The 24,112-nt window shown below is 41.5% G+C and overlaps 1 protein-coding gene across 2 annotated transcripts in view; it reads right to left on the bottom strand.

Moving 5' to 3' along the window:
* The window catches only part of lrp1ab (low density lipoprotein receptor-related protein 1Ab), an 80,979-nt gene extending 59,979 nt beyond the window's left edge, over positions 1-21,000 (bottom strand). For both annotated transcript variants that reach the window (XM_076878425.1, XM_014408789.4), the window contains exons 1-2: positions 20,405-21,000; positions 9,700-9,846 (exon numbers count right to left, since the gene is read on the bottom strand). In XM_076878425.1, the coding sequence (XP_076734540.1) occupies positions 9,700-9,846; positions 20,405-20,477 (220 nt within the window). In that variant the 5' untranslated portion in view covers positions 20,478-21,000. The remainder of the gene's footprint in view (positions 1-9,699; positions 9,847-20,404) is intronic.
* Positions 21,001-24,112: the final 3,112 nt, after the last annotated feature.

Below are 24,112 nucleotides of genomic sequence, written 5' to 3'. Positions count from 1 at the left end.
GCAACACACTGCCAATGTGGGGATTTTTACATAAACGACAGTACCAGGAATAATCTGCCATGTACACTGGAAAAGAAACCCTGCCAAGGATTTAGCATTTGTCGTCAGTTCTTGGGGGAGTATAAAAGACGAGTCGGAGTGCAAGACATCTGAATTATACCAACAGCAGAAACATGCATCTTTGCAACTGTGTGTCGAGGGAGCTTTTTTCTTGAAATGTGATCTGCTGACGACTGAGCAGACAGGTAAACTCACACACTCGCTAATCAAAGTAAACCAGGAATTGGATTTCTGTGCTCTACGGCCACCGAGAGACTAAAAAGATTGATCTCTGCTTTCCATCACACCCACAACAGGCTCTTCTTCTACACACATCTCTACTTCTGCTGACAGGGCAGCAAGCAGCAGAACTTTTTGGAAAACACACTAACAACTGCTAACAATCAAAAAGACTGACTACTTTGTGTTTCATAACACAGTAATACATTGGCAGGAGCTGAATAACGACCAGCAGCAGAAAGCTAAATAGAAAAGACAATATGGAGGATTAAATAACTTGTGGGGGACAATAGACATGAACCCTGTACCGGCTGCTCCAGTTTGGGAAATTGTTGGCAGTGTATTTTACTGGAAGTAGCCTTTTTCTATTACTTTGCAAAGCTGAAGGGGAAATAAGACGTTTTAATACAGCTCTGCAGCTTTTGGTGAGCATTTTTTGCTTAGACCAGGTAAACCAGGTAGCAGGTAAAACATCTCATCAGTGGGCTGCTTTAACATTATCATTAAATATCTTTATTTCTGCAGCTGCTGAATCCTTGAAGTAAGACAACAGCAGGTGGCGTTTCTTAGCGGTTTGCTTTTGCCAGTTTGTAACAGCTGAATTTCTTCTTCTTGTATCAAATAATCTATTGTACTTAAACTGTACAATGACAAAATATAAATTATATGAACAAAAGGGGTATTTGGATCGATCCCATTCTGGTTTGAAGTACTTCAAAGTATTACACGGCCTACACGGTGCTTTCAGTGACTAATTCTATCTACTGTTCAGTTTGAATGGTTTCTAATCTCAAATCTGGTTTCCCAGGCATGACTAATTGTTAGTGACCTTTCGAAGCCGATTACGCTGACTGGTTCTCACAGATGGTTTTGACTCTGCATTGTCTTTAAAAATAATACAATTTTCAAACAAATCCTATGACAATAATAACGATGAGAATGAAATGCAATTTGTAACAGATTAAAAAATAAGTGCTCCATGACAGGAGAAAACCAAACATAGGAGACGTCTTCACTGCTCGAGCCCAGAACTGAAATGATGTCAAACAAGATGAACTTTCATTTGCACCCAGCTTTTACAGACTTATGTGGTGTCACTGATGCAAAGGTGTAAACAAGTCAGAAGTGCCGTTTCTGTGTTATAAGATCACTAAATCCATGTTGTTAGTATGTAAAGAGTTGGGCTCATTTCTTCTTTATGGTTTATTACTCTTACAATAACCAGTGTTAAAGTCTGTAGTGGTTGGGTATTTCCTTTGCCCGTGCTCAATTTTCACACATGCAATACGTCTCTGAAGTGTTTCCAGCAGCGAGAATGCCGCTGACGCACTGAGTCGGAGTAACGTAACTTGTCGTAACAATGTCCTTGTTAATTTGGGTTGAACCCAGGACTGTATAGGCGTTGGCTGAATAGCAGTGGTGTACACAGCTGACAGCCTTTCCAACAGTCCTCACCTGATTCATCATTTCAAGCGTTCACATATAAGAAGGCGAGGAGTTTCATGAAAAGCTTCCCGGCAGCGATTGTGAAAACAAAACAGGAACACAGAGAAACTTCTACGTTGAGCCCCAGGTCTTAGTTAATTTATTCATTGACTGCCAGGAGGTCGCACATAACAAAACAACTTTACCGTATCTCCGGCCTTACCTTGCATTTGATCCTGCAGTTTATATTCCACTTTATTCACATTCTCACAGCATCATTTATTTACTGCTCTCCACAGCAGCTATTTTCACGGTTATGCACATCACTGTGTCTTATGGTTGCCAACTTTCCATCAGTTTCAATCACAACACAGCTCAGAGCAAGGGACTGTTGATTGTTCTGTTTGCTTGTTGGTGAGGTCAAGCCCGACTTTTTTCTTTAAAAAAAAAAAAAAAAAAAAAAAGAATATTAACCGACAATTTATTTGTCTGGATTAAGTCCCTCATGCTTTTGTTATCCCACATAACCAACCCCCCCCCCCCCCCCCCCCCGCCAAAAAAACCCCATCTTTGCTGTCAACGTACAGAAAGAAATACCTCACTTAATTCTATGAGACCAGTTCTGCAGCTGTCATTTACATTTTATTAATTTTACTGACATTTTTACTCTTTAGCATTATTAAGCCACCTCACTCTGAGATTGCAGAGATTCTTTACTGAGGCAGAAAAAGGGAAAATTACAACTCCCACACCTATTAGCGAGCAGAATGAGGATCATTACATCGCTGCACTAAACATCAGGATCATTTAACAGTGATATAAGCATAACCTCACAGCGGCCTCCGGGATCTTTATTGTTAACTGTTCTCCGTGACTTACTTCTTTCATTCTCGACGTATCACATGTGAAAAAAATTATCTGAGATTCATCGTAAAACAAACTGAGTTGCAATGCCAAACTCGTTTAACTGTCACGGCATTTCTATTGCAGTGTGCAGTCTTTGCCAAGAGCACAGTGCACACTTTAGATAATGCATCACCTTCAAAAATAAGCACAGCTATCCCTTGTATGTCGTGGGTTCCACTAAGGTTTTACTGATGGACACCAGTGAAAGACGGTCTTTCCTAATGTGCGCTTCCCTCCTACACCTCAGGCTTCAGATCCAACCATCCCCCATCCTCAGTAGTTATGCAATTACCTTAAATTTAGATCCCCTGTCGATCTTTTGTTCTGCTCATAAAAGCCCGCGTTTCTTCCTGCTCTCTGGGTTCCATAGCAGCCCCTGACTGACTCCCATACAGTCTGCTGTCAGCTCGAATTAAAATGTCACGCAGGGTGACAGGCAGGCCTGCCCACTGATGGACTCTCCCCACTCTGGAGTCACACACTTTGCAGCGGCATACAAAATGAGCACATGACTATGGCAAACCCTACTGAGGAGAAATCCACTGGGAGCAGACGTGTGTGCTAGTTTTTACCCAATTGTAATGAAACAGTACAATAAATACAATGCCACAACTGAACTGTATTGTAGGTTTTGTGTATCTAATACCTCTGTCTTTCTCTGCATGGTACAATCAAGATACTGACAAGGATCGTGTGCAAATGACCCAAAATTCATGTTTGAGTATCATGCACACAGACATGACTACAAAAGGGTTCAGCAACGGTAAACTCATTAAATAGCAAAACATATTTGGAAAAAAACAGCACTTCTCTTCCAAAAGTTCCAATGAGCGTTAAAATGAATACACACTTTGCTTCAGTTTCACTATTTTGTTGGGAAAAGTACATTTATCCATTTCAAGCTAAACACAGACCAAGCACAGGATTTGCCTGCAGACAGAAGAAAATCATGTCAAACTAGTAGTTTGGAAAATGGTTGAAGTTTAGATTTTGTTATTCCTGCTATGGACACTTTAGCCCTATGAATATCCTAAATAAAATAATAATCAAACAACTAATCCACAGATTTAAAAACTATTTTAGCAGCCCTCCAAGCTTGTGTGGATTATTTCTCCAGGCTGAATTCTTCGAGTGAAGCAGCACATCGCATCTATTCACCTCCTTGTTTACCCAAATGTGCTGGCATAATTGATAGGTTGTTTCACTCAAACCATTACTGTATAAAAGCTGTTGCAAAAAAATATTTACAAAAAAGTCATCTCCGCAAGCAAAAGAGACTGCATAGGAACCATAACGAGTAGGGAACAGAGATGAATCTACTTAAGCCACCGGACAGGGAGGAAGACGGACAGACACGGGACAAAGAGAAAGATGTTGGGAAGGAGACAGGGTGTGTCGGAGACAGCAGAGAAAGGGAAGTGGTGTCTGCGTGGTGTGTGAAAGCCCTGCGATCGTGGTCTTTTGATAGGCTGGTGAAGCTGAGGAGGGCTCAGGGCTATAGACCAGAGGGATTTACAGGGCTTTTCTCCTTCCTCTGTGGAAGCAGTGTGTCAGCCACTGCCACTACAGACCCTCTTGCCCCTGCCTAGTGCCCCCTGTGACTACAGCTACATGACTGATTATAGGCCATGAAAGGATCCCCCCAAACCCCCCAAACATTACTGTAAAAGGCTGTTTCAACAGAAAGAGGATCAGAGCCTTAAAAAGACATTTCCATTTTCCTCCTCAGCCTAAACGCTAATCTGCTCATTTTCTCCTATACAAAGGCTTTTTCTGTAGGAATAGCTCCTTCTTCCCATGACTCCATGCCTGCATCCCATCCCACCATGACAGCGGCCGCCAAGACATGGTTGTCCTGGAGAGGCTGCTGATGCATGACAGGCAAGGGACCAGGCTGGCCAGCGTCCAGAGGGGGCGCAAGGGCAAGAGATGGACAGATAACCTTGTTGTGTGGCCTGCAGCCGCCTCAGGCAGCTGCGTGGAGATGATAGCTCAATCTCCCCATCAGACCTCCTCATTAGCTCGGCCCCAGGCCACAGCATGCACTGACATGGAGCACAGTGTTTGGGCTAGGAGGCAAGCTATATGCTGTGAGGTACTATGCGCTGTACAGCACTGTGCCACTACACCATTGCATGTTTTGTGGTCCAGATTTGGTCATAGTTTCATTAAATATCTTTAGCCTCTTTGGACAAGAGCCCCTCCGTTTCATTATGAAAGTGCATTCCAATGCATATCCCCTCAAAATTACTTTCCGCCATCAACAAGGAAAACAAATCAACGTGTGTGTCTGACTGCATCTACACAACATACTCGCCACATCAATAAGCCAATGGGGACAGTTATCATGCCAAACTGATAGTGTGAGTACAGGGAGTATCTTAATATTTACAAGAGCTAACTACTTTCAATTAAAAGGTCATTTTCTCCCCCCTGAATGGGACTTGATGATACCCTATGAGGAAAGAAAAGCTGTGTATTTGCATGACTGAGATGCAATTCAACCGCCTCTTTATAGTCATCCTGTGAACATTTTCATGTTAAATCAGAAGACTTAAAAAAACCAAACTACCAAATTAGAGGCAGACAATCGTTGAATCTGATGTTAAAAGGGATTCCTGCATGGAAAGTGCTTCTTGTGATTGAGAAAGTGCTCACATGCTAGACTTCTTCAAACATCTGTTCCCACTCTCTGGCTCAACCACACTGAATGTGGGTCATGCAAGAATCATAATTGCATACAGACTTGACATACAGAGAGGAGGAGTCTTTTTCCCTTCTTTTTAGAGCAAGTGCTTGTGACAAGGAAGCAAAGTAACTACACAGCACTTTTGATTTTACCAGCAGCATCCTCTATAAGCCCTAACCAGGACTGCTTGAAATGAAAGCTATAATTGTCATGTATAAAAAAAGATTAGTCAGTCAGTTATTGCTGTAAAATCTCAAGACCTCGGTGAAATGCTTTCCCCATCCCTCTAAAACTAAAAAAGAAAAGTGCCAAAAAAAGCTGCTGTTGCTGTTGAACGGAACCAGCAGGAATACTAATGAATGTCAGTGACAGTGCGAGTAACGATGTCTCAAAGGATTTACTTTTGTTTGTGGTACTAACTAGTTATATAAACCTTTGTATTCTAAGAAATACCGCTCGTGTGGAAGTGTGTGCACAAGCATAAAGGTAAATTGGATGGTTAATAAGCACAGCGTGATAGCAAGCTTTTATCCACATCTCTTTATCCCACACTGCATCAGTTCTATGCACTTAAAGGCCTGCATTGATATAACAGCCCAAACACCCGTCCCTGACCACTTTATATCTGCCAGATAGGGCCAATTCTGCAACGTTTTACAACTACCTATAGTAACATTTAAAAAGCAGCAGTCCTAAACAGAACACCATCGCCGAGACACACAGAGTACAAACTCCTGCCCCGAGGCCACATGTCAGGGACTTCCTGAGACCTAAGCCTGTATGTAATTGAGGTGAAATGGCCTGTCTGGACTGAACTGAAGCCACGCAGTGAGGAGGAACCAGTGCAGTCCTTGGGAGTGGCTAACAGGGTCACACTGACAGCCAGGAGTCTGTACAGGCAACCTCATGATGGATGTTTGAGAGGGAGGTGTACACTGGCCCATACACCGAAAGCCTGCGTAATTCCATGTGCAACCCCCTCCCACCCCGCCTCCAAAAACCACATGTTCATACATGGACCGCCTCACCACTCAGCTTCAATGCCCCTGCGATAAATAAGCCTTCAGACTAATAACGCTAACACACAATACTGACACCCCCACCTGGATCAAGCTAGCACCCCAGTCACAGCTAGCGCCTCATGCAGTGTTACTACCCTGCTACTGTGGGTGAAGCTCGTCTTTAGCTTCTCAACATAATTACAGCCTAGATGAGTGGCTTGGAAATGACAGGCAATTAGGCCTCCAGACAGTATGATACTGAGGAGCACCCTTACTTCCAGAAAGGATACTTGAGGTGTAGATGAAAGATCCAGACAAATACACACATTTACGACTTCCCCTCTCACACACTCTGATAACAAGTGAATTCATGATCACTGTAAGCAAAGCAGGTGTAATTTTCAGCAGAAACGACACATGCATCAGTCCAATTAGCTGGACCGGTGTCAAGAAACAAGCAAAAGGATGAGTAGAATAAACCAAGCAGATTCTTACTTGAACTTTTGAAAAGCTTCATATGTGGCTGCGTGCACTGCCTGCAGTGTCACTGTTTGATTTACAGGATGGACAGACTGTGGGGCAATCCCTTAGCGGGATAGAAGCACAGCCAAGGAGCAGATGATTAGAAAGCAAAGAAAAAGGGGAAGATTGGGAGGAAATGATTTTTTTTCTAAGCCGATATCCCTGTAAGTGTTCTCTGTAGACCAAGTGTGCAGATGGTAATTAACTTAAACGGTAGATAATGTCGTAATTATAGTAGCGTGCACCACTCTATTTCGCGTCAACATTAACACACAAAATTAGACTGTGGTTTGGAGGCATGTCGAAACGCAAGTCTAGAGAGATGGGAACTTCTCGTAATTCTCTGCCATCAACATAAGTTTGAAAGTAAAAGTTAGACTGCTTTTGTAAACGTTGAAGCTGATAAAATAAAGCAGTGGATAAACACAGGATACAGTGAACTTTTCGACATAAAAACAGTGCACCTAAACAAAGCCTCTGCAGTTAATCCAGATTTTAGCCCTTTCACATGGATCATTGCCTTCCTTTTTATCTACCATTTCCATAACAGCTCAGTTGTGAGCAGCCTTGTTTACAGCCAGCTGCACAGATCATCCTATGATGCTTTCCAGTAGGGGAGTAACCAGACCGATGACCTGCAAACTGTTTCGCCCTGTGAATGGAAAAGCCAGGATAAAGGGAAAAAGACTTTTCCATTCCTCTGAGTCAGAGGAGGATTTTAAATAACCTTTAGAGCCATACTCTTTCAGAGTCTCTGACTCCATCTCTGCTGGCTCAGGCCCATTTGCTCTGTAGCTTTATCTGCAGCCCTCCATTCTAAACACTACTCAAATTTAATGGATGGCTCAACTAAAAGACTTTGGATAAAATCACAGTCTGGCCGCCTTTCTTTGTGATACTTAAAAGGCGCCCGGCCTTTAATTTACTTATTAGACTGCAAACACAGAGCAGCACAGCGAGAACGTGCATTTACTGCAGTAACATGTTTATTAAGGATGCTTTAAAAAAAACAAATACGAGTAAAGAAGCGCCTTAACTAAAAGATAAAACGAGAGGCAGCGTGGAGCCCATGGGAAGCGGGTAATTGAGCAGAACATATCTTGATGTTCTGGTGAAACCCTGCTCTCCATCTCTCCCTGCAGAAGATGAATCACACCATTGTTTGTGTCACCAAAATTACATAAGAGCTTTGCAGACCTCACTCAGTTCAATTGCATGGTAGAAAAGGGCAGAAATTGAATAACTGCATCTTGCTAGAATGAATTAGGTGGACCACACACGTTTTGTTTTTCCAAAACGCCTTTAAAAAGAAAAAAGTAAAGTCCTTAGCTAAACTAATAAAGAAAGAGTTTGGCTGTTAGCAGTAAATTATCACGGTAAAATGTGCATGACTCTTTAAATATGGGGTCGTGACAGATGAAGTAGATGAGAGAATCCTTTCTTTTTAGTTTGAATGAGACACAGATCATCTCTTCTTTCTTTCTACTTTATAGGAAAGGAAAATGAGACTTTCTCCATTTCAGCACTTTTACATATAGGAGATCACAGCATCCTATGAGTAGTGGTGCGTTACTGCTGGGCTATATTACATCCACAGTAACTAGGACCGTTAACGCTGTGAGTCACTGCCTTGCCTTTGCATGCCAGTATACGGTGAGAATCCTATGAGAGATGTAAGGTGTGGCACAATAATATTATCATTAGCGTCTCCATATAAACAGCAGGAAGGCTTTTACCAGAGAGAGTTTATGGATGGAGAAGCTGTTAGATGTGAGTGGTTGGGACAAGAGTCTTTGGGACAGATCCCGCAAGAGTCCAGACAAGAGCAGACACATCCCTGAAGATTCAGACTAAACAAGGCCACATTAGAAGAGCCATAATTCAGCCGAGCAGCATTCTTTGCAGAAAGAGACAAACCTGCCTCCTTATTCAGTCCTAAATTTAACTGTCTGAACATTGCACTGCTTTGTCTTCAAAGCCATTTAAGGCTAGTCATTTTGATGTCTTACATCATATGCAGAAAATACACCGTGATGCATGGGCTATAAAAAAGGTCACTTTTTTCTCCAAAAGGCTCCTCATTTTGATTACAGTGCACCAGCCAAAGCTGGAAAGTACCAGTAATATGGCTGCAGGGTAAGGTTGGGTGATACGTAAGAATTTTCCAACCAACAATTGTCAGTCCAATAAACTGATGATAGGCGATATATTTACGCATGCACAGGCTTTTTGATGGGCGTAGCAATGTAATCATGCACGGACTGATTTGCGTGCTTAGAACACAAAAGAAGTCCAAACACGGACAACCTAATTGGCTTGGTGGAAAATGCATGAAAAACGTTTCCCATTGATGTCACACATGGCACGGAAATGTTGGCTGGAAGAGACATTTTGATTTTTAACTTATTTGTTGTTTGGTTGAGTGTGTAAGACAGACAAATACTGGAACAGCCTGTAAACACGGTTATACTGGAAAAAATAAGCAAGTTTCTATTTGTTTCCTTCCCCACCGTTGTGGTTTTTTTTTAATTTAAATAAAATGTTTTTGGTTTTTTTCTGAAAACAGGCGACTGTCGTCCTTTCTTTCTGTTATGAGTTTGAGTAAATGAATCGCTGCTGCACTCTCAGGAGGGTGCATTTGCTCGCAGCTGTGGAGAGCGCCGTTAAAACAGCGCTATTATTTATTTCTGTTGACTGCTTCTGTTAGCTTCAACCAACATTATAAGCAAACTTACTCATGGGCAAATAAATAAATCGCCCTTGTAAAAACGATCGATAGCCTCAGCCCATCGTCGATAGTCAATATATTTGTCCAATCGCCCAACCTTACTGCAGGTGACACACAGGTTTTGGTAGCCGTTCGTGTAGAATATTTACAGATATCTGGAGATTCATCTGAGCCATCTGGACAGTCCTTCTCCCCATCACAGCGCCAGCCTTTGGAGATACAGGTCACCTGGTCCTTACATACAAACTGTTTAGAGCTGCAAGTCTTGGGCTGCTCGTCTGCTTTGGAGCTGGGAGCTGAAAAAGAAAAGCAGGAAAGAAAGGTGATGGTCATAGAATCATAAAATTTAGAGAAAAAAATCACATTAAAAATGAATGAAATTCCAATACTGGTAGAATAGAATAGAATAGAATAGAATAGACCTTTAATTGTCCCACAAGGGGACATTTGGTTGTAACAGCAGCCAAAAAGACACATATACAAACAAACACTACACAGGACACAGAACAGAAACATACACAATTTTTCTTACATATTTGCATTAAGGACAATGGTTACTATATACAGAGAGTACTGTACAGTTAGTAAATTAAATAAAAATAACTACAGGTAAGAGGCAAACCAGGTTGTAGTCCGAATCGGTTGATTAAATTATTGCAGTTACAGCGCAGATGTAAACATCTATGTTTGTTGGGAGCAGTTCTGATTGTACAGTCTGACAGCTGCAGGGAGGAAGGACCTGCGGAAACGCTCCTTCATGCATCTAGGATGCAGCAGCCTGTCACTGAAGGAGCTCAGACTAACTTTATTTTTATAATGGATAAAAGCAGAAAAAAAACACACTCTCCTCCATACAGACTCTAATTTCCAAATTCAAACCGCATAGATCCTAACTCAGCCGGGCAAAGCAACATGAAAAAGTTACAACTGTGCTTTTTGTGTTCAAAGTTTAAAAAGAAAAGAAAAGAAAAGGCATTCAGAAAAAAAGCTCCACAACCAACAAGGTTTCTGTGTTTGTTTGCTGTTTCTCCCTTTTCTTCCGCAATAGAGGAAACAGCATGCTACTATTTTTAAATTACTATTGAAGCTGTGTTTTGTTTTGTTTTAAATTCTCACTATACAGGCTCTTTCATGTGTCGTGGCTCAAGCACAACTGGGCCACGACACATGGGTCCCCTGGGTCGCTGCCTGACCCATGGGAAACTGCAGAACACGGTAGTCCTGGGCAGCAAGTCAGCAGAGATTGCTGAGGCGTACCACACAGGCTAGCCACACCACAGCAATGCTCCTGACACATCAGCAGTCTGACAGTGCTGACATGTTTGAATTTACAAAAACCCATGTCACACAGAGCTCTACCTACAGCAAGAGGCTTGAAAACATATTTTAGTGGCATCAAGCCTCAGGAACAATTTTGATATTATATTTGGTCCTCGCTCTTCCCCAACTTAAAAGAGAAAAATAATAACTTTGCTCGGAGTGCGGGAAAGGGTTTTTTTTTTTATTTTGTACTAAACAAAAACATTTAGGTTAAATATATCACACACTATCAGTGGGATTCTCTTCACCTGGCAGTGAACAGTACAGCATAGGTAACCTAACCAAAGACAGACAGAAGGGGGTGGGGGCACCTAAGGCTTCCTAATTTCAGACACCCCTGCTACTAGTAACAGCACAAGTCCCCACCAGGGTTTAGTTTTTGTAATTTAGCTCATTTAAGCTTATAGTACTAAACTCAGTTTTCATCATTATTCTTAAATATATTAGTTAACCTTGAGAAAGCTGAAATTGTGCAAACATTTCCTCAGCATACAGAAGAGTGAAAATGGGCAGCTAGAAAAGCACAAAGCAATTGCTTTCTTTTATGCGAGTGGTCAAAAAAAAAAGAGAGACTACAATGGTTGTTGTTACTGTACTGTTGTGCAGCAATGCTCTGGGAAGGACAGCACCAACAGTCTCATTGTGATTCTCTGCAGTGACTGAGCCCTCGCTCACCCTGGATGACTTGCCTCCCTATGTACTTGGCAGGCAGGGAGGTGTTTGGGGTGAGTGGTGGAGGGGTGTACCGCAAGCGGGCAAGGATGTGACTGAAATCACAAGAGAGCGCGGAGCTAGTGTATCATTGCAATCACGTCTCTTTTGACTGTCAGACTAAAGGCTTTGGAACTGGACTTTTCTTTCTCTCCATCGGACAATGTATGTTTAAGTAAAGCAATAAGACTTCTGAGTGTCATGTTTTTGTACTACAATAAGAATCTAAAGGGCTGCAGGGATCAAACTGCAGCACTCCCATTATACAGCAACACCTTGATACTCAAGGAGATAAAGAGAGAGTGCTAGATTTTAAAATGCAGAGCTACAGCCTTGAGTTTTTTTCTCTTCTCTCTTCTTAAACAAAGGCTGGAGGAAAGCTTAAAAACAGTTTCAAGTGGTGCAGAAGAAGAAGACTTAAATGTAGCTTTAAGACATCATACTCCAGAATCTGTTAAATGTCACAAGGCTCCGATAGGAGGCTAAATCTGAGATACTGTAAGAGTGAGAAAGGGAAGCAGTATAAGAATGGACAGAGACCATGAGAGATGGAAGCTAGCCATGGCCTGAGGCCAGCCTGTTACTTTTGCTTTCTTTCAGCCTACTGATGCCCCGATGCATTCTGGATGGCGAAAAACACACATTAGCCTGTGCTCATATGTCTTGATTTACTCTATCTAGAGAGCCAACACCCCAAAAATAGCGTCACTGGTTGAGCTGAGCTGAAATGAATTGAAGTATTGAAACCTCCTCTAAGTTTAGATGCTGTGTGAAGCAGCTAAGCTGATCCAGTTATTGCCTGTGAGTTGACATGAAACTGGAAATAAAATTCTGTGGGATCTAATTTTATCATCCCTTTACACACCAGCATGAAATGACCGCAGAGGGGAGAACCTCCGAGTCTAATTGGAGGTTGTGGCTGAGGAGGGGTTGGAGAAGGAGAGGAAGACTGGCAACCCTCCCCTTCAGCAGTGCTTTTTCAAAGCCCACTGAAATATCTCAAACAGAGATGTGAATTGTTAATTCAGGCTTCAAAGTCATTGTTTTTTTCCACAGCTAATGCCAGTTTTGGGGATGGGTGGGTAGGTGAGGGTCCAAATTAAACTGGGCTGTTAAAGTACTAGTACTCACATGAAAAAAAGTCATGTGTACACCTTTTATTTAGGCTCCTGAATCAATGAATATACTCTACTTTCATGAGCTTGTACAAGGCTGGTGTTCAGAGTTCCCTCCCGATAATGCCATTCCAACTAAAGCTTTTCCTGGCAGAGCTTAACAGCAACTTCATAAAACCTCTGTGACTAAATACTAGAAAATTCAACAGCATCGAATATATTGCAACCACAAAACAAGAGGAATAAAAAAGGAAAAAAAACATCCTGTGGGTATCTGCTGAAGCAAAAACTCGTCTAATTAGAGAGAAACATGAGAAAAATAACCTTCAGAGCCTAACGTGAAATCCTCAAGAGTTTAGAACTTCATACCATTGCTCAGTTTTTGCAACTTTGGAAACTCTACAGGAAAACAAGCTTCTGCAGACAAATTACATTGTGTGCAAAAATATTTATCGGCTGTTATTTAAAGCATTTTTTAAAAAAGAAGAAAAAAAAACCTTCCACATAAACAAAGTCTATTATTTAATTATAGTTCAGTTCTGTTGCACTGACGATGTATTTTACTGAAGAAATCTTTGTAGAAAGAAAGATATTAAAAGCTTTCCATGTGAACATAAGGCTCGAAGTGAAGGTCAATATGCTACCAAAGTGTCTTTAATATGCATCCAATAGAAACAGGATTAGTTTTTTTTTTTCTTTAAAAAAACAAACAAACAATAATTTAAACCTCTTAGGCGGTGAAGGAGAACTGTACGGACACTAAATGAAGATCTTGGTTGAAATATTAGAAATTAGAGACCAATTCTACCTTGATATTTGTGATGTTGTGTGCTATGCAATTTTACTTACCAATAAAAAACAAACAAACAACAACATTCAAGAGTTTTCTTCTGGTTAATAGTCAATGAAAACTAACTGTGCAACTGAGCAAATACCACAAATTTCATTTTTCTTCATTGATATAATTTAACTGCACCTTCCTTCCTTGGTGCTGTGAGGAAAGACCAAAGGACTAAGCATGACTGTCTGACACAAAATCCTCCACACTGTTGTCACTAAAGGTTTTTGAACAAATGCTGTGTTGACACCCACAAAATGCTCTAAATCACTGAGCTACTTCCTCCTATGTGGATGCTCAGGCTCCATTTGGCTGACTGGGTTTGACTTCTAGCATACCATCACTTGTATGAGGCCACACTGTACTTCCTTATGCTGAGCAGCTAAAGCTCTGCACTGTCTAAACAGGACACACTGACTTGCCCCCAAGCACTGTACATAGGAAAAAGCATTAGATACGAGCGAATGAGCAAATACCTGAATGTATACAGAGCCTGGCTCTTCTAGAAACATCCCTCCCGAGTGCCTTACAAGAATATAGTATTTTCACTCCTTTTTTGTTTTGCTTTTTATAAAGATGAAATATACGTGTTGCTTTGTTTTTATCCAATCCAAAAACTTTAAGGTTGAGAGAAAGTTTGCTGGGTGGAACAGGATGTAGTGGTGAGTAAATGGTGCTGTGGCACCAATTCAGCTGCCAAGTGATGGAGGCCTCCAGACACTATCACCAGCTGGGGCACCACACTGACCCAATTTCGTCCCTCCCAATCTGTCTGACTCAATATGGCCATCCGTGCTGTACAGATCAACTCCAGATCCATGTAGCACATTCCAGCACCTTCTAATTGGTTTCATATGTATAGCTTTGCCTCAAAAAGACAATCAGTTACAGATGAACAGCTAGACTTTAAAGGAGCCTTACAGTTTTCATTTTGAATTCCAGAGAAAAACTGGTTGTTTCTCTTTGCTAGCCTGTTAGCAAAGGGTTAAAAAAGTTCAGTTTGACTGCTGTGTACCAGAAGCTCGGCATAGTTAAAACAGTATATCACCGCTATACGGACTGTCCTATATAGGCACAAAAAACAAACAGCTTGATATATTAAAAGGCACTTTTGTTTCACAAGCATGCATCTAAAACTGAGCACATCCCAGAGTTCAACCCGATCAATGCCCTTGTGGAATATTTTGAGGCTGAGCAATAGAGCATGGATTTTATTGTGAAAAAATTAATGGGCCTCTGGGTCTCAGTTGGGCTACTAGGTGTGATGACAGTGACATGAGAAAGTGGGAATGAAACCAGGGCTGTTCCTCATCACCCATCACTTCGGCCCTTCCCGCTCCTTCTATGTGGCGCACAAACCTTTCAGAGCAGCTTAGAGAGAAAAAAAACACACAACAACAAAAACCTCCAAAACACACACAACCCAACTACAGGCTGTAATTAGAGCCTTGAGGTCACATTTAAAGCGAGTTTTCTGTGCTTCGTTTAGCAGAAAGTCAAAGCAAGAATCCCTGCATTATGTGTAAAAAATGAAAATCAAGTAGCCAATGTTTTTTGTATTCCATTAATTATTCAGATGGAAGAGAGCATTTTCTTCTAACCAAAATCAGTGCACTTTCAGTGAGAAGAGGGTGGAAAATAAAGTACAGCCTCATATGTATAGAACAGAACAACACAACGGTGATAAACACAATCTGACCTAAGGCCCTTCACAGGCCACTGAAGCAGCAACAACTTGGCTTTGTGCTGAAGCACTTAAACTAGCTCACAGTGAATTTGTATCCACTGGCTATTCAAAATCTAAACCACACCAGGCATTTCACTGAGGCTAAACATGCACGAACAGCAGAAGCCTGAGTCAGAGTTAGCCTCTCTCTAGCGCCTAAGAGGCTTGTTGTTGTGCCACTGCACAACAAAAGTCTACAGCTTTGACCTCACATGTAACCCGATGAGGCTCTGCAGGTTTTCAAAAGCCTGCGCAGTAAAATGCAATGCAGTAGAAGACATGCATTGACTTAATTTGATTGATGGATATAAAAGAAAATGTAAGTAGGCTCAGAGTCTGCCGAACGAAAGCTCTTCTAAACCCTGTAGTCTCTGCAGAACACGGCTCCGTGAAGCCACAGAGGAAAAGTCAACCCAGATTCAGCAGTTATGAAAACAGAATCTGCGAGCTAGAAATTAATGCTGGACCACATAAATCGAGGCATTCGCTGCAAGTCAGATGCTTGCAAATCCTGAAAGGTAGGAATAAGGAACCAATTCACTATGGCCACAAACAAGAGGGCTGACATAAGTTGGAAGATGATTGTTTCTTTGATTTAATGTGACTGGATTGCTATGAATCCCTCATTAGACTAAAGGAGGCAGGAGGGGGGATGTTACTGGCTCAATAAATGCCTGGAATGAGTCACAAACAATACACAAATGAGTTGTCATCCACTTCACATCTCAACAGATGACCTCTTTGTTAGTGGTGAAATCATCAATCCGGGCTGTGAAATCCCAACTTTTTTTGTGTGTTTTCACAAAATGTTCTCAAGATGTTAAAACACAGCTAGTACCTCAGCACCAGCATCGATTAGTTAAAGCTAATGAACAGTTGTCTCTTGTAAATAAAAGTTTCAATTATAAATTTCCTTCAGAATAACAGGAGGACACAGCTTTTTAATTTTTTTAACTTGTCATAAAAAGCTATGGATCGCTGCAAAAACAGTTAAAGTCAAATACTACACTTAGCGTTCAGTCGTCGAAGTATTCTCTGAATAAACTGCAACAGGTTAAAAGAGTTACACAAGAGTTCAGCAAGACCACTGCTAATTATTTTTTCCTACAACATCATGAGAAGTGCTTGTACTTTTGCCCTTCCTGATGCAATCCTAAAGGGATTTGTGACACTTTTTGGCATTGAACCGGGAACTCTTGTAAGATCAATGTGTAATGGCAGTAAAGTGGTCGCCCCATGATCGGAAGGTCGGCGGTTCGAATCCACTTAACGGCTACCCTGAGGTACCCCTGAGCAAGGTACCGTCCCTACACACTGCTCCCCGGGCGCCTGCTTAGTGGGCTGCCCACTGCTTCACTGAGTGAATGGGTCAAATGCAGAGAAAAACAAGTAATTTCCCCATGGGGATCAATAAAGTATCCATTATTATTATTATTATTATTAAAACACCATACTATGGAACTAGCAGTAGATGTGCCTTTGCCATCTCAACACCTTCCAGTGGAAAAAACCACTGAGACTAAAGTAAACAAGTTTAATAAATTGCAGCAAGCCATGAAATTGGGACGCTATCTTCATGTATAAAGATCCGCTCCTCTTCCCAGGTGTGAAAGCAGCCGAGTGTCTCTGCGATCGATCGGATCTCTAGTCAAGCGCAAAGACAGTAACGCTGCCAACGTCTTAGCGTGCATGCCAACAATACTGACACACAAATCGGAAGTCTCTAAAAAAAACAAAAAAACAAAAGCTGACAAGCTAGGTGTTCAGCTTGTAGGATCAGTAGTCTCACAGCTGTGCCAGATGTAAAACAAAGTTTTAATCTTTTGCAGTTTTGTTCATGTTCTGCAGCTTTAAAAAATATGACATTTCTAAGAGTTATCATAGTAACACTGGACGGGAACCGAAAGCAAATTAAAACACGTTGCCTGAGTCAATTGTCACAAAAAACCCCAAAACAAAACAAAGCAAAAAAACCAGTATATCTTACAGATCTTAATTACCACAAACCCACACTTCCTATTTGGCTAAAAAAGCCAATCCGGTTCTTTTTGTGGTTTTAGAAGCCGAACAGAATAAACAGTGATGTAACTTGTAGAAAACACCAATTACAGCACATCCCTGCTATTCAAAGTCAACAAACACTGTGGTCTGACTCCTTCGATATGTGGTCAATAACAGTGAAGACAGTTGTGTTAATCTCATTTTACCTTCCAGTCACAGTTGACTGTGATGCAGCGCAGGAAGTGGGAGGATAAAAGTGGATCTTCACACCGACAACAATCAGGAACACCGCTTTCAGCTATCATCATTTCGCAAATATTTGTTGCTCAAACCAGAAGAACAAGAATGCAAAACCTCCTGCACATAAGCTTTACATTAAATTTCACATAGAAATCAAAGAATGTATACAGTCTGGACATCTGGCTTTATTTTACTCCTACTTTTTACTTTTCTTTTTTTTTTTTTATTCTCTTTGACAAGACTCTGAATGGCAGGAAATCTTTCTGGGGGATATCTACAGCAGATGGGTTTGCAGTCAACAGTCATTCTCAGGTGTACAAAGTTACAAAACCCACTCCCCAGTGACCTCCACTCAAAGGAGCTGAAGAGAGCAATCCAAGTTCTATTATCTGTTGAATTTGTACGAAGGACGCCAAATTTTTCCAGCAGATGTTTCCAGTGACAGCTCAGAGGAAAAGGTCTCGTTACGAGGGTCAGGCAAACTCACTCTAGACTCCTCAGGAATTCAACCCCTTCTGCCTCTGACCCACATTTAAACATTTCTCAATATCTTTGGCCTCACAGGAGTGTTGCTGTAAGGATACTCTATAATTGGTTCAAAATATCTAAGGTTTTATTTAACATTGTATCATTTAGCATGATGAAATCTGTTATTTTGAAACATAAAAACCCTTAAAAAAAGGAATCAGATAATGAAGTAATATCCTGTTTAATTCTAAACTACATTTACTGTAATGTCAATTACAGCTGACATGATTAGCCAATTCTCTCCCAATTAATCAGTTAGGTTTGCCACATATATTCCTGATTCATCACTTAGACTATTAAAAGGTCAGAAGATTGTTAAAAATTCTTAACACGATTTGGCAACTTTAGCTGGCTTATTTTAGATTTTTTAAAAACCACACTGATAAACAGCCCAAGAAAACCATCGATTAAAAACCTGGAGCTTCAATTTTCTTCTTCTTCTCACATCTCAACTTTCTTTTACACAAAACACAAAGCGTATGACGTTCCATCTTCTCAAATGTTAGAATTTGCTGCTTTTTTTTGCTTGTTTGCTCTGACTGAAACAGCAATGGGGTTTAGGCCTGAGACATGGACTAAACAAGCCATTTGAATGGGACATTCTGGGCTCTATAAATTGTGTAAGAGACTTCTTCTTCTTCTTCTTTTTTTAAATGCCAGATCACTAATGAAAATATCCATTTGTTACAGCCATAGCGATCACACAGTTGGAGCACGCATCAATTCAAATTCAGCCTGTATCTCCTCACACTCTCCAACAAACTCGTGGATTCATTAGAAGATCAGTAACAAAGGGATCTGTCCAGATGATTAATTGTTCATGTTTCCCCACTCACTATAAGAAAAAGGATTGAAAACTTTGCCTTAGGGCTCCCCCCCTCCCCTTGGCCCAACACAGTTCCTCAGCTAAATCAACTGCTAATAATGACATAAGACACATATAGCTCCATGGTTTCCATCCCTGATTCCCTGTGATGTAACTTTTGTGCTAACTTCAGACTATCACATTTTTCATTGTTATGTGACTCTTGGTGAAGTTTTTTTCTTTTTCCCTTTTTTTTTTTTTTTGCTACACCCTCCCAGCTCTTCAGCAACAACACCCCTCCTCCTTAGTCACATTTAAGTTGGATTAATGGTCTCCTCCCTGTGTCCAGATGTTACATAGTGATGGAGGAGGGGGAAGAGGAGCTTGCCCCCTCCTGTAACCTCAGCTATGCCTTTCCCTCTGGACAGCCTCCCTCAAAAAAATCTGATGAAACTTATATAAGAACTCCAAACAATGAGCGGACCTCTGTAGCATTAACAGATGTTAATGCCTTACTTCACTCTCGGGCACTCAAGTAAGCTTACGCTAGAGAAATAAACAGGCCAGAGGCGGATGATGGCACCACCTGTGAATGAGTTTTATATTATATGAGTGTAGTTTCAATATATAATATGAAAAGAAAGAAGAAATCTGAAAATACTTAAGAAAAAAGGGAAAGCTGTCAGCTCAACAGGTCTGCAATGCATTCTCACAAGAGCATTGGCGCATTTGATAGCTCATTATTGCCATCAGGGAAAAATGTGGGGAGTAGTAGGGGAGCTGAGACTTAACAGGATAAATGCACGTTTTGTTCGTTTCACTATCACTCAGGACCTGGCTGTCACAAACACTGTGATTTCCAGGCATCTCCAAACGCTACACGTCGGGGCAAGCCGCGCCATTAAGCAAGCAGACACAACTGTTGTTTGCGTTTGTGGCAAGTACCTGAAAACAAACATGTAAACTGACCTAAACGATGCCTCCGCACAGGTTTGATACTGAAGTCGTGCTGTACCGATTTCGTGAATTGAAGAAAAAACCCAGCCGACTTGGTTTGAATGGAAAACCGTAAGATGTAATATATATCTTTTATTTCTCTTTTTTTATTAAATGCAAGGTGGATTTGGGCATTCTGACACAGCCAGTGAGAAATCCCGTCTTCAGTGAGAAAATAGGTCGCTCGTGCCAGTGTTGTGATAGCCTTTTACCTGCTTCATATTCTAGCATGACTAACCTGACTGTCTCCTATCCTTACAGGGAGGCCCATTCTGTCTGCTCAGACAGGGGCTCTGCTTTAAAAAACGCAGCCAGATTTTAGGCCAAAAACAACCACAGCACCGCTTTATCCGTGCGCTACTTTCTCTCGTTTAAAGGCTTCCCAAAAACGATCGATCTCCCCCTCCTCCGAGGAGCCACACTGTGTTATTATCACGGCAACCTATTCATGGTGTTCGCTCCAACTCTGGTGAACGCAGGCCTGTGCGCAGATGCTTTGCAGACGGGAGGAAAAAAAGTGCTCATGCTTTTCTCGAGTATCACAATGCAAGATTAACACAACAGGCTTTCTTACCTACGGTCGCACCGTTAGGAGATGCGATCTCCAAGCAGAGTATAAATCCCAAGTAAAACAACCTCATCGCCATCTCCTGATGAACTGCCCGATGGCACTGCTGGTTAGAAAGGAATAGATGAAAAAGTTGGCCGGATTTCTAAAACCAAGCAGCCACCTCATCCGAACCCTCTCAGTGGTCCGGGTGAGATTGTCCGGCACGCTGGCCGCTTCGAGACGGGCTTCTGCAATAAAGGGAGACTTGCTACAGCCCGATGAGGCTATAGGCAATGCTGCAGCACAGTCATGTATATTTCTAATTGATTATCGGCATTCAAACATGATGCACAGTGTACCCTCTGTCTCCCTGTGCTTGCTGGGGTCTCTGTTTCACCACACCATGCCACCAGAATCGTCCGCTGGTATAGAATAAGCTCGGCAGCCGCCGACTCCGTTCAGCTCATTCCGTGCTAAACTTAAAAAAAAGAAAAGAAAAAAAAAAGAAAAATTAAATGGTAAAAATCTTTTTTCCCGACTAAGCGCCAACGTCTCCCTGTGCTTGTGGCAGCATGAGTGGATGGTCAGCCTCTCAAGCCCCAGCACTGTGGATGAGTCCGTGACGTAACGACTGACTCCTCTAAAAAAAAAAAAGGATAACTAAGAGGGAAACGACCCATCTGCGCATGCCCCAACACGACTCTTTTTTTTTTTTTTTTCCCCCTCCTGTTTCATGGGCTTTTTCATCAACCGTGGAGGTGGGATAGCGAGGTGGAGCTGCAGCTGTCCTACTGATAAAGCCATGTTGGCTCAATTTTCTTTCTCCAAAAAGTTAGAGTAACGCAGTAAGTTCTGTTTTGGTTTTTTAGAAAAACAGCAAGCTGTTTTAAAACGTGCTGAACGCAACGTCTGGGTTAAAGTATACCCCCCTCCCCAAATAACTTAAAGGTAATTAACTTTAAACAGGTAGAAGAAATAATTAAGAGTGAAATAAAACCTTGCCTTTAAATGTAAACGCGGTTTTCTCGTCATTATCCCAGTATCACATTTTTATTTAGGTTACACGTCAAAGGCGTGAAGTCTGAGTGCAATAAATCGTGTAGCCTGAGGGGGTGGGGGAGACGTCAACCTCTGGTTTCGTTACTAAATCATGCCCCCTGGTGGCACGTAAAAATGACAACTCGATGCGATTGTTATGAAATACGTGTGTGGGGGGGGTTCAGTATTTATATGTGTATGTGATATGTTTTACCAAAGTTAACAATTAAATTGCATTTAAAAACTTATATGTAGATATATATATCACCATTTTACTCAAAGAGCAATGAGACTAAACGCATTTCCAAAAACATACAGACTGGTTTTTTTTTGTTGTTTTTGTTCTTTGGGTTGTTTGTCTGTTTTTAAACAGAGCTTTTTTTTTTCTTTTTAATTATTTCAATTTGTGAAAAGACCGGATAGGTTCATTAACCATCCAAACCTACAGGGGGCACTAGAAACTTAGATTTCGAGAGAGGCATGCAGACTAACTCAGTTCACTAACAAAGCAAAATAGAGTCCAGCAGTTTATTGCAATGGTTGGTAAATTTTACCTGATAGAACATCTGAGAAATGTCCGATTAAAGAACCGCTTGTTTAAAAAGAGAATAAAATGCCTCTGAATGCGAAAAATGCTCATAAATGACTCTTTCTCTAAGTGTATGGTGGGTAATGCAGTGGATGTCTCCCACTCAGTCAGTCATGGGTACTAAAAACAACAGCTGTGCATTTCGCTGCCCAAACTGACGGTCATTTTGCTGCCACCAGTGTTAAGAATAGGAATTTCTTTTCAGGGGTGTTCAGCTTACAGATGTTTACCCAAAGCCCGAATCACACGAGAGAATGTCAAGTATGCAGAGAATCTGTGAAAAACATGCTTGAAAATTCTGGATGTCTGTTTAAAGCAAGCATATTTAATTTGAGTTCAAGCATGAAACTTGAATATAAATAAAAAGAAGGTTTGCAAGGAAATGCTGTGGTGGTAACTTAACTGTTTTGCAGCCACGCATTGCATGCATTTCAGTAATGCTCCCTTGAAGCTTTTCTGGAAAACATATTTACTGCCAGCAAATTTGTCTGCTTTTTTTTTTTTTTTTTTTAAACTTGCTGTACATCCTGTCTGTCAGTGCACTCAATTACCGCAAACCCTTGTGTCACCTCCACCTTTTGTAAAAGGAGGTTTGTGCATTGTCATTTAAAAAAAGACAGACGCCAGCATGTTGTGTGGGAGACAGGTTGAAAGAGTGCCAGCATAAACACTCCCAGACCACATGTTCTCCCAGGGCAGAAGGGCTGGCTTCTCTCCAGGCACATCTGCACACAATCCCTCAGCTCTCAGCGAGTGAGCCAAGGAGACAGAGCGGGGCAAAGGAGGGAAAGGAGAAGGGAGAGAGAAAAGCATTCCCAGACAGGGAGAACCTATCTGTTATGTGAAAAGTACCATGGTGTCAGTGATGAAAGTGATGACATCTGACTTAAAGAAACAAACAAAACAAAACAAAAAAGACAAAGAGAGCGAGAGAAATGATGAAATTTAAAATACAGACAGACAAAAATTTACTCAGTTTGAAAAAGAAGTAAAGTTTTGTGACTGAGGACTCACCACCATCATTGCAAATCTGTACATCTGTATCACACCGTTAGTTTACATGCCAAGGTCTGCTTGGCTGCAGTCATTACTTGTATCCTTGAGAGAAGATGGATTGCTGCATAGACAAAGCTGCTGACTCTCACTTAGCCACAGTCTACGTTTTTTTAATGTATGCATGCCTTATGGCTGCAGATGCATGTGATTTTCCACACATTTTTACCCCGATGTACATATTTTTTTTAAACACACACGCATCCCACTTCCTATTAAGCTTTCCTCAAGGTTTTTCTTGTTTTCTGCCCTTTGGTTTACTGGCAGAATGTGGCGCTGTGCTTTTCTTCTTCTTCGTCTTCTTTTTTTGTTGTTGCTAAAAGGTAATTACTGAGCAAGCAATGCTGACAACACCTGAGGAATGCAAAGCATGCAGCACTGGGCTGTGTTCTAACCACCCACCAACCTCTCCCCACTCACCACACCTCGCTTCTCCCCATCTGTGACCCTCCCCCATTGCAGCCAACTAGCAACTACTTTCACAGGGATCGTAGATGCAGATGTTATACGCAGCACTGACGTGATTCTACCAGGAAATATGAATCAACAATAGGTTACTGCAGATTAAACTTCTTCATTAAAAAAATCAATGAAATTATGATTTTTTTTTCTCTTAGTGTGGAGGAAAATCCTATCCAAAAAAACCCTTCCTCTTTCCCAACAGGCCCTTTTATTCCCGTTACTGGTGAATTTGCAGTGTGTGTTGGCTAGCTCGGGCACACTGCTGACTGAGTCACTCCCCAAACTGTCCTTGAGCTCTGTGGAACTCACAGCCCATCTGGCTGAGTACTTGCACAGATACACACACATCAAAACATTGCATAGATTTAAGCAGGGGAAGTAAATGACTATGGGTGACCCAGTTGTGGTCTGAAACTGGTCCAGTCGAAAAAGAATCAATATCTGGCTGGAGAGAATGATGCCATACATAGAATAATGTTATTTTGTCAACCAATGCATCAAGTTTTGACATTGCACGCGTGCACATACTTGGGAGACAGCGATAGAGGGTGGAGAGAGACACAGAGATTATGAATTCAGCTGAGCCTCTC

This window comes from Maylandia zebra, linkage group LG20, assembly GCF_041146795.1.
Source record: "Maylandia zebra isolate NMK-2024a linkage group LG20, Mzebra_GT3a, whole genome shotgun sequence".
NCBI classification, from domain to species: Eukaryota; Metazoa; Chordata; class Actinopteri; order Cichliformes; family Cichlidae; genus Maylandia; species Maylandia zebra.
The sequence above is the reverse complement of the archived record's forward strand: the minus strand, read 5'-3'. Positions and strand labels throughout refer to the sequence as shown.